Consider the following 12,497-nt stretch of genomic DNA (forward strand, 5'->3'; position numbering starts at 1 on the left):
TGGGTGGGGATATTGGAGTAAAGTAAGGTCTGGATTTTCCTTTTTACTTACTGTGAATACATTTAAAGAAAAGATGAGGACCCTCCCTAAGGAATGATGGGTATATAATACCAACTGTTTCAGTGTTCTTCCAATATAGCTAAATCAATTGAGAAACCTAACGAATTATTGATACTATTATTATGATATGGTCTATGTTTTTCATGGCTAGGCCTAACCACCACTACTAAAAGTGTTTATTTTATCTACAGTATAATTTTCTTACACAATTTTAATACCGGTTGGACTCAATTCAAACCGGCAAATCTTGCTGGCAAAACTGCTTTGGGAGAACACTGTGTTTGTATATTTAAGGTTGTACAAAAGTCTTTCAAATCTACTAAATTTCTTCACTTAACTATACTAAAATTATTACGATGTCACAGAGGCAGAATTAGAAGTGTTTGCTAGAGTGCCATAGGGGTCAAAAGGGCAAGTTGTATGTCACCAATTAAACCCTTATAAAAACTTTCTGTCACCCAGGTTTCTTGGGTGGGTGCTATGTTGAAATTGGGCTGGGTGGAAAGTTTAAAATAAGGTTTAGCTGGGTGGAAAACTTTGAAGGTGGGTGCCTTTTCCCATCTCCACTGTAGGCTACATCCTTGGGCTTATGTGTCCAATTTATTCCCTATTTCATTTCCCACAGGAGTGTTATGCTCCAGTTGTTCTATCTACGTCATTTACAATAAAATACAATGTTAATATTTATAAATAACATTATAATGTAATATGTTAAATTATATAAACATGGATGTACTACTAATTGTAGTTCAGTTCTCTCTTTTTCTCTCTCTTCACCTCTGAGTATTTTGTTCATTATGTTTAAAATCCCCCAGTGAAATATCAATAGTAATTATACTGTGATGAGAACAGATTACAAGTACGGTTAATAATGTTCACGTGTGGATATGACCTAATGTTAGTGTCATTGTTATTGGGGTTAAATGATATAAGCATTAATGTTGTTAGATTTATGGGGGAATCAATCAGGTACACTGTTTAAAGAAGCAATTTTAAAGTTCATTTTCACATACTCTATCATAAAAAGTTATAAAACATGACAGCGGAGTGATATTTTATAGTTGGGGGCCAAAATCTCAGCTCAGTCAATTTTTGTAATTTACACACAGGCCTACCAGTATATACAAAATCTACAGTATTTGGTAGGCCTAGGCCTAGTAATAGTATTTATCTTATTACATTAGAGGTGTTTACAACAAAAAAAATGACTTATAATAATAATAACATATTCCACCTATATAAAATTCACTTAATTGCTGCCTTCGGTGAATGCATGAACCTTGGTCTCCAATTTTAAGATGACAAAACTTTAAAATTAATAATAAAAACATTTTTACCTTTTTGAATAATTACCTGCTATAAATTAATATAAAGACATTAGAAAAAATTACTAAAACAAAACTAATTGTTATGTTTATAAATACCTGTTATTTTTACTATAACGAGATTATAGTATCAAGCAATTTTGATCTTGGATTTTCCCGTTTTATTTTCTTCTCGCCTCTCTCTCCTCTACCACCACTTTGCTCCTACCAACGTTTTGTTGTCTGCTGCCAAACGTAATCGTAGTCTGAGAGAAAGGAAGGCCGCTACCTATACCATACACAGGCCTGCTTTTGTTTAGCGATAAACAATCGCTTGCTAAAAAAACTGTTTGATTAGCCAGTTATTTATTGACTACAATGTGATAAAGCAACAGATTTCAAACTTTGGTATCGCTTCCACCTTTTGTTCAATGGTTTCGTAAACAATACTTTAATCAGATAATCAGTCACTAAAATAAAAATTGCGACAATTCACGGAGAAATTGAAACTGGTTAAACAGCGCCACCAGTGTCCAAAAAAAGTTTGCCATTTGCAGTTTTTTTAAGCACGTTACTTCCCATGTGATAAACCATGTTTTTTAGAGACGTAACAATTGATCGGAATGGTTTTAAATTGTTTAAAAGTAACATAAAAGATAGATTCGTATATTTATGAAACACCAACGACGTAACACCTTATTAATTTAATTAAAGGACTACTAAGGCATATTAGTTTAACCTCTAGTTGACCTGAATGCAATTGTACGAATTAAGTGAAATCCAAATTCTTAATATTGATCTGTAAAACGATTCTATTGTTCATATGCGCTCAACTGTGACGACGAAGGATTACTAGTTGGAGAACATTATAAAGTTGAAATGCGATATTAATATATTTATTAATTCCATATTCTATTTCCCAGCTTGCACCTTTGTTTTTGTCACAAGCCGCAATCAAATCTATCTAATAACAATGGTTATTATCTCCTAATGGTTATTCTTTTGTTAATGTCGTCATCATGATGCGCGCGTCGCTATATTCCCGCGTAAAAATAAGACAATTAGAAATGACATGAACGATCCACCCCGCCAACAATGAACACCAGTTCAGTCTACACCATGTTTATACTGTTATCATTACGTAATATATGAGAACATAGCGCCATCCCTTAAGCTTGGTTCCCACTAGGACGCAACGCAAGGACGTAGACGCAACGTAAGGGACGTGACCAATGACAAGCGACAGTCGAATAAATCCATCGCTTGTGATTGGTCAAATCCCATACGTTGCTTTACGTCGTTGTGTTGGGAACCAAGCATTATAAACGATTGGAAATTCAATTAATATAGAAAACGGTTAATCGACAAAAGAAAAGGAGCGATATTCACATTAGTATCTGTTCCTCCTTTTACTTATAACATAGTTTAGTCGTTTTTTTTCTCCAGCATAAAACAAAATGACAAGATTAGATTATCCACTACTTTCTAGAACTGACGAGAACAGTGTTAAAATACGTCAAATAGCAAGCAATTAAAACAGTTAAAATTTGATTTTAAAAAAATACGCGATTATCACATCACATTTTGTAAATTTCCTGGCAAAAGCATCAACCGACATAGATGAGCGATAAGTGAAGATTCTTGATAAAAAATATAAATATTAAATTATCTTTAGCCTTGTAGTTTGTTTGACACATTGTTTTTAGAATTCAAGACGTTTTTGAATTTTTTTTTCTTCAACATTTAATCAATATTACATACTTTTTGCAAAGAGGTTCTCTTTTATTTGAGCGCAATAAATTGAGAGTCAGTGATCTTAAAATCAGTTACATTCTACGTTTAGATCTAATTTTGATTGCAGAATGTGTTTAATATTAGAATATGGTGTCAAATAGAGAATTTAACATAATTGTATTGTATAATCAATACAACAAGTGTAGGTTTAGAGATGTATAAAACAAGAAGACATATTGTCGATGAAAACGAACGAGAGTCAAAGGTCATTTTGTCCGAGATCATGCGCGCTTTAAATTCGAAAAGACATCTCCCCATCAAAATGATATCAATATAAAGCCCTGTCTACACTATCAAACTGTATGTGACAAACAAAAAAATGTGCCCATGGACATGATGATGTCCAATCACTACCATATTTAAGCATATCACAACCATACAGTATTTGGGCACATCACACTTTTTTGATAGTGAGGACAGAGCTTAAGACTGATACTTTCTAAATTGCGCTCCAACAATAAAAACGTTTGAACAAAAATTGATAAACCAACATAATGCATTGTGCTGGTTTGAGCAATTTCTACAAGGAACGTTTTTTTTTCGAGCAGGTTAAGGAGTCAAAAGGCAAACGTGTTGTGACGTATAATGCGTTTATTAATAGTACTAAATAGCCTGATTAATTCAGAATACCTATAGTATCAATAAGTGAAGATACAAACAAACTTGAATAATAATAATATCGATAGAAATAAAACACTTCCTCCTTTCTGAGGATATTATTAACTTAGCTATCGGAAATCTAATTCCATCATGTTAAATAGACAATTATATAGCTGCCTTACAAATAGACACATTATGATGGATCACCGTGTCTTCATGTCAGTCGTCTTTAAAATGCTAATATTAGTTAACATTGCGTGAATATTGTCACTTCAAACTGTTCTTACGAATAATTTAACACATCACTCATTCTATTTACTGTCAATAACACTTTGCTGTTCTGTGTTCTCCACAAAACGGTAAGAAAAAAGGAGTACCGTACGTAAGACAGTTGCATGTAAAACGAAGTACACAGTAACAATCAGTATCAGGTATTGTTACCGTCAGTAAATCGACTCGCGCGTACAAAAATATGACCATTTTCATCATCATTTTAACGCGCGCCCATTAAAATTGAGCAACTCGCAAGCGGAACATATTTCATCATCATTTATTGTCTCATCGTATTGTTTCATCATAATTACTGTCAATAACACTTTGCTGTTCTGTGTTCTCCATAAAACGGTAAAAAAAAGGAGTATACGTAAGACAAGTGTATGTAAAACGAAATACATACTAATAACAATCAGTATCAAGTATTGTTACCACCAGTAAATGTACGCGCGCGTACAAATTACCATTTTCATCATCATTTTAACGCGCGCCCATTAACATTTAGCCTCTCGCTCGCGGAACATATTTCTTTGACTCATAATAAATTGTAGGCCTATACTGCAGAAATCGTTTTAAAAAAACACGTACTATGGGGATTGATGTTATAATATATGTCCTTGTATTTAATATCAGTATTTCAACGATTAAATAAACGATATGATTATTTAATCAGTGTTGGACAGGTTGACATATTCGCCCGTGGATAGCCCTGCTGATTATAATCGATATATGGTACGTGAATTGAAATAAAAAAAATATCAGATAAATCATAATTGTCTAAACTAAAAGAGTTGATTGGAAATTTGAAAACTTTGTAGCCAGTGTGATCGTGTCAGTATAATAAGGAGAAAATATGCCGCAACTCAGATTGTTAGTGCCGCCGCCATGCATATATAGTAGACCTATTCTTCTGTTACTCGATATTATATTAGTAACCCCATCGTTTAAATAGCAGCCTCTATTTTATTTTATCCTAATAATATAGTGACCCCTATTATATTACTTACAAATGATCGGTATTGCCGTATGGTGTTCCAATTGTGACGTTAGTCATTTCGCTGCTTAAGGAGTTTAGTTAAACATAGAAGAAAATATATTATAGAAACGGTGCCAGCGGCCTAGGTTTTGTATGTAGCCTATTTACTTCTTTGTATTGGTGGACTTCATCTAATTTACATATAATGTGCCTAATTTGCATATTTACAAGATGCGTTCGTTGTATTACTATGTTTTACACAATTAGCACATTGAGAATTTTATGTTGGCGGAGATTCAAAAATAAAATTGAAAGAATACAGGGGAAAAATAAACAAACACACTAAAAATATGTTTATTTTCAACGAAGAAAACACATAAAAGTATATATGTATACAAGTTGATAAATTATATAAATTAATAAAAATGGGTGGACACAAATATGACCAATTGTAATATAATTTTACCCATACGGCCTCTATCAACGAAAAGATAAAATCATTAGTTTGATGAGCGTACATGGAGTACGCACGACGCACATGCGGCGTTTAAAAGAAATCCCACATGATACGACTCTCCCCCTCATGGACTGTTTGGACGTTGCCTGAGTGACAGACTCTACAGAATAAAATGACACTTAATTATGAAGTAAATTAATTTAAGACAAAAAATGGAATCGAAAAGGATGCTGATAATGATCCTATTGATTCATCAATTTATTTATTTTTATCTTTCTTCAACATTCACAATAACAAACTCGTCAAAAGCCGAAGTCGGAAACTGCCAGTCGTCGAAAAATTAATGTTCTTTCTTAAAGTGTAGATTAATATTGTTCATCTTATTCTGTATATTATTATTGATGTGCAAATTAAAATTTAATCCAAATAGATTAAAGTATAATCTGTGGGATAAAGTTTGACCCGACGAACCGAAAGCAATTATGCCAAGAATGGACCAGCGCCCACCGACAGCATGTTCATAATGGAGGAGGGCGCTAATATATTTGTTTTCACGATATTACCATCTTTCCTTCAAAATGTCCAGATGAGCAAATAATACAGAGATAGTGTTTCCAGCTTACATAACTTGATGTGAAGTTTATGCACGCTCGGAAATGACTATTAGACTCAATAGCTTCGTAGTCTCTAGGTCGTGCTTTAATTAAAGGTCTGTATAATGTACACGGCGCTACATCCGATACGGTACGCCTACATAAAGGAAATTCAGAGGATAAAAAGGTGACCGAAGATGAGAAACTTCGCAATAATTTAACATCTCCAACGAAGTCAATTTAGAAAGCTAAATAAAATCATAGGCCTACTTAGAAAGTTGTGTATCTCTTCTATAAACTAATCAGTAGCAATGTGCCCAAATATGGTGGTGATGTACCCAAATATGGTAGTGATATGCCCAAATATGGTAGTGCTATGACATCATCGTGTCCATATATGGGTACTTCACATTTTTTGTTGCATAAAGTTTGATAGTGTAGACAGAGCTTATGCGCTGTATGTATTAACGGCTATTCTCTTTCTATATAATTGTACAATTTTTACAAGCAAGTAAGTAATCCGATTCTAATATCATAATACATCCTATATTCTATTTGTTCTCTTTGTGATTATACCGACATTGTACCAAAATTAGAAAATGAGGAATTTGATCTGAAAGGCACTATACATTAATAATACATTTATAGAAATCATAATCTATTAATAACACATTTATTTTGGTTTATAGTAATACTTCGAGTCATCATTCAACTTATTGATTTAACTATTTAGAAGAAAATGTTGTCGAATAATTATTGTTAGCAACATAATGTTACCTATATTTAGAATAATAGTTATTAGATAATAATAGAATGGCAACCAAGAAATGGTAAAAGAAGGAAAGAAAGACAAAATAAAAGATGGAGAGATTAGCACAAATACACAGACACAGCAAACTTTGTTTATTTATTTCATACGCATCCAACAAAGAGTAACTCGCCAATTACAGGTTGGGTAAACTATTTCACAATTGATCATGCTTATAAACTAAAGCCTTGTCTACACTATCAAACTTTATGTGACACAAAAATGTCACTTTTTTTGTCAATTAAGTCTCATTTGAGGCTTAGGGTGTTGAGTTGAAAGAGTCGCGAGTTACCTTTAGTTACCATTGCACTAGGGAAGGATTGGACCCTGGATCTTGGGATTGGAAGGCAAGCATGTTAACCACCAAGCTACAGATCCACTTCCTTTACGAGAATGACATATGGCAGAAGAAAATGGAAATTGCCGGAGGAGGGCTACTCCCAACAATGGATTAACATAGTATGATAAGATAAGTTTATAAATATAGTTTGTGTTGTAGAACGAAACGTAGACTCATGGCAATACTGTAGCAAAAAAAGTGCAATAAAACTATCAAGCACTGTGTCTGCAAGTTTCGCTAAAATGTACTGGTATAAATATAAATATATGTGTTGACCTCTGACATTTTTGCTAAATATATACAATTTCCATTTTACAAGCGATAATTAAAGTTAACCTTTTACGACACCATTAAAAGCTTCATTTGTTGTCTGTGTTTTGCTTCCCATTTCAACTTATTTTATTTTATTTTCATCTGTCTATGGTATATTCGCTTTACTTTTACAGTAGGCTTACTTGAATCAAAAGGCCGACTTCAAACTGTTTTCTTTCACCATCTATTTCTTGCAAAAATACCTTCTAATACAACTTTGTTTAAAGGTTGGAAAGAGTTTATATTCAACGAATTTCATCCATTAATTCTTTTATTTCAGTTATAATATCCATAAAGAGAAATATTTTGCAAGTTTCTCTTTTCTTAATTTTCAAAGTTGACAAAAAATGTCTTGGTAGTACAGGGATTTTTTTTCTCCAAAAATGGCCAAAATATACAAACGCAAATCGATCGATCTATTAAATAACATTTTAACAACATATCTTTTAGCAACAATAGCAGCATTAAAGTCATAATTACGAAGCGAACAAATATGCATATTTAAGCTTTGCAAGTAATGTTTCATCACTTATCCATAATAAGATGATTAAATTTACATCTTAAGAAAGCAAATGACAAACATCGCTGAAAAACTCTAAATATAACCGAATAATTTAAACAATCGAATAGGAATATTTATTGCAATTAGATCTATTATATTTCTAAAGTGAAAATGCGCCGGTATTCGAATTTACTTGATTATGGAGAGGAAAATACAATCTTGCATACAGGAAATGTGAATTTAAATTGACAATTCTGAAATAATACGTCCTTAACCTTCTTTATCTTCGACGGACAGAATTATCTTTAAAGTTCCAGTCGCATCATTATAATTGTAGCGCGTAACTGCGCGTGTATGCAAATTATCCAACGCGCTAATTTATAGCCAATCACGTGGATGATCATGGATTAGGACTCGCCCGTCTGGAAGTTATGCAAATTTTTGAAGTTTGATATGTACAGAAACAAACAAAAACGACTAATATAGCTCTTTAAAAATCAAGAATTTATTCAATGCATTCGATAGAGAGATGAATGGATAAACGGATATGTTTGTTGAATGTCGTAATTTACCTAATCTTTGCACGACAAATTAAAACGATTTGTTTCGCCATTATTTCTACTTTAGAAATTTTCCAACGAGACAGCAAAGGTGAAGGAAAAATGTTGAACACGGCAAAATGATATTTGTAGAGACGATACATACAGTTAAATCATATTAACTCCAATTATATAATGGTTTCAAAACATTTATTTTTATTATTCTACAAGATTAAAATACATGTATTATATGTAACAATCAAACAGTATCCCGGCGGCCCACGTTTTTGCAGATAAAAATCACAAATATCTCATCCAGCAAAAATACTTTTTAAAAAATCTTTTCGTCATACAAAATGGTGTTATGTACCTACAAATTTATTAGCATTATATTTTACTTTTTAACTATATTGTTTTCATTTTTTTTATGTATAATAATGGATAAATAATCTTTAAAAAAACAATTAAATATAGTGGTAATTGCAAGTGATAATCTATTAAGCTCTTGTCAGAAATCAGAAAAAAACCCATATTTTATATGTCTGCTATACCACATAACCCCTAACATTGCATGCTTAGTGGCACCTTCCTTAATCTACTTAATCACCCTCCTTTTCCCCATTCTCTTCTATTTTTAAAACAAAATCTTTGAAACATCCTGGCAACCTTACTTAATCTCCTAGCAACCGATTTTTGCACATGGAATATCCTTAGCAGCATAATTGGAACATGTAATGAAATTAATAAGAAAAATGCTTACAACGTGTAAACAAACATCCAATTATAGACAAGCTAAAACAGATGAAGCCTGCGTTATTATTAGTAGCACTCTACAGCTTCCTCCTAGAAAAAATATACATAATATTAGTAATTTTACAAGATAAACCAGAATATACTGGGTAGATGTCGTTTTCTGGGGCAGCAGGGCGTGTCATGAGTGCTCAGGATACAGACACAGCTGTTTCGATTCGTCAATACATTCCGATAAGTTTACGGTTCTTAAAGCTATCAAACGAACGATACTATAAAGAAAAATAATATGCCTTTTCATCTTGGTTCAGTTTCTGATTTAACGGTCGAGTTTAGGCAACATGAAACCGTGAAGGAGCACGAGGCTGTCAGACTATTCAGTAAAAAACTGACCGTTCCAGTAAAGCTTGACCGCTCTAGTTATCCCTAACCAGATCCCTGCGAAGTCCAAATTGTCTATTTTGGAGCACAATAGTTACACATAACCAGATCCCTGCAGTGACCAGTTTTTCTATTTCATCAATTAAGTTATACCTAAACCAGTTCCATGCGGGGACCAATATTCCTGACTGCTTTAGCCATACTTAACCAGATTCATGCGGGGACTATGGTTCTTATCTGGATCACTCATTTATTGTTGCACTTGTAAATTCAACTTGCTTCACTTAAATAACTTTATAAATACCAAATAAATAACCAGCTGAACAATTGTAAAGAAAACACTAAATGAATATACACAGGCCTTATATCAAGCCAAGAAAAACTAACAGCAAAAAGAAGCAAATTAACTAAAACATCGTAATTTACAGGGAAAAATTTACATAATTTGGTAAAATATCACTATGAGCAATCATCATTATTTTATGTCAATCTCATTTGCATAATATTTTGTCCAGGTACGTCTTGCATGTGTTTGTTTCTTTCCTTGGTTTGGTTTAAAGTTTTTAAAGAGTCATCGACAGTTCACGATTAAACATTTGTCCCTTCATCGCTCTTGAAGTTCTCCCGTGAAAGCATGCTCTACGATAAAAAAGAAATCAAAATTTAAATAACCTAGTTTTACAAAATCACAATTACGTAGTTTAAAAAATTGGCTGGTTTTCAACATTTAAATGAAGTAGACGTTACATTTCTAACATTAATTTTTAAAGATATTTATCACATTATGATCAGCGTTACAAATTGGTTTCATTTGTTTTTAACGACTGTTCGTAAATAGAAACCTACATAACGAATCAGTCAAGGCTCCAGAATGTATAGACCAATAGAGGGGGCTATTTATCATCTTAAAAAAACCCCTAGAAGCATTAATCATTTTCAGAGAAGTTTCATTTTCATATAGAAACAAAACTGATGAGGGTTGTCAGGGCCTGTCAAATTTAATAACTGTTCAGTATTTTCGGGTAATTGATTAAATCAACTTTCGCATTAAAAGGTAATGAATAATTATTTTACAAATTAAAAACTACATAGATATATTAATATGAAGCATTAGGAATATGTATTCAACAAACATCTTCGTCAACATTTTTGTATACATAGGGCTACAAGCATGGCAACGCTAGTAATTTTGTTGGAACATGCCAAATTTACAAAGATTAATACTTGTCCCGCCCTCTGATAGCATAATTAGGAACATATACTGAACTCTTTGAGGGTATGTTCCAATATATTATAAACTAGGTTATTGACCTTTAACTTGTACCCATTACACTACTCATTGATAACAAGAAATAATGTAGATCCTATGGGGGAAAATTTAAGTGACATATCTCCATTAAAGAATATATATTGTATTTTATCTCCTAATATAAATTGAATTATCCTAGAAAAGGGTTGCGGGAATGGAGATGATCCATTAATATTCGGACTAAATAAAATGGATGTGATGAGATTAGAGGAGGATTAAATGGGACCCAAGTACAATTTAGGATAAAAAAAAAGGCGCATGGGGAAAATAGTGGGGATGGGAAAGGTGCGGATGGGAGGGGAGTAACAAGGTGCAGAAGGGGTGGGCATCAAAGATTAAAATGAAAAACATGGAATATATTCTAATTCAAATCAGGTGATCACCTCAATTTATGAGGCATACATATTTCAAATACATAAATAATAAAATAGTACAAATATAAATTGTAAATATATAATTTAAACAACAATTATCATCAAGCAAGTTATGATATGAAATGCAGTTATGTGATTAAAGCTATGTTAATGAATGGTAGAAGCATGCATACTAAAACTACACTGTCAGTAAGCACATAAAAATTACAGTTATCCGTTGAATGGGCACATTAAATTTTCTAAAAGTTCTCGTAGAATTTTGGTTTTGTGTTTTTTGTACAGAAAATAAATACTGTACGTCAAACATCCAATTTTTATTTTTTAATTTAAATATGGTATGTATCTAAAGTTGATACCATATTTTATGATATATATTTTACTAAAACTAAGGAATTGTTTCAGTTTCAAAAAATTAAATATGTTGTTTAAAAACTAAAGTTCACCATCTATATGCCATATTACAAGTAAAATCAAGCTATTTAAAAATGTATTAGCAAAAATAAAAAAAAAACTGGTGAAATTTTTTGTAAGGAAAACATTTCTTCTTCAATTATGAGTGAAATAAATTAAGTGATTTGGGAAAAGTACAGCAGCAGGAAGGTGAAGGGGGGAAATGGGGTACGAGAGGAAAAAAGGGGGTTTACACGAGACGGCTCTGGAGCCAAATTAATTATGCAATTATTCTGATATAGGTTGAATTTTTGTTTAACAATTAACAAACGGGCAACTGGCGGAGATGTGATTTCTTTACTGGCACAAGAAACTTCCAGAATTATTTAAATTCAAAATTAATAACACTTATTTTGGGAACGATCCATGTTTTAATTTGTTTATATCTGGGGAAAACTCTGAAGAAACAGTTAAATTTAGTTGCCTGCACATTATCTTAGATACTGGGTGTTTTTGTCATGTTCCTTTTGAAGTAAAGTGTGCCAGATAAAGATAAAATAAATTATTATCATTTGGAAAGTTGTCAACGAGTGGTCATGAAGATTTTCAATGAATCGCATCATGTTTATTTCCAATATTAACAATAACAGTGGCACATACAGAATTCTGAGGGGAACGACATGTTCCTACGATACAAATAGGAAGATTACTGGTACAGTAGAAACACCATGAAGG

The 12,497-nt window shown here is 32.4% G+C and overlaps 1 protein-coding gene across 19 annotated transcripts in view; it reads right to left on the minus strand.

The window, feature by feature from the left end:
• Nucleotides 1-8,500: 8,500 nt before the first annotated feature.
• The window catches only part of LOC144848745 (liprin-beta-1-like), a 119,966-nt gene continuing 115,969 nt past the window's right edge, over nucleotides 8,501-12,497 (minus strand). For all 19 annotated transcript variants that reach the window (XM_078705618.1, XM_078705614.1, XM_078705616.1 and 16 more), the window contains one exon: nucleotides 8,501-10,328. In XM_078705618.1, the coding sequence (XP_078561744.1) occupies nucleotides 10,278-10,328 (51 nt within the window). In that variant the 3' untranslated portion in view covers nucleotides 8,501-10,277. The remainder of the gene's footprint in view (nucleotides 10,329-12,497) is intronic.

The sequence above is a fragment of the Antedon bifida genome, chromosome 7, assembly GCF_963402885.1.
Source record: "Antedon bifida chromosome 7, ecAntBifi1.1, whole genome shotgun sequence".
NCBI classification, from domain to species: Eukaryota; Metazoa; Echinodermata; class Crinoidea; order Comatulida; family Antedonidae; genus Antedon; species Antedon bifida.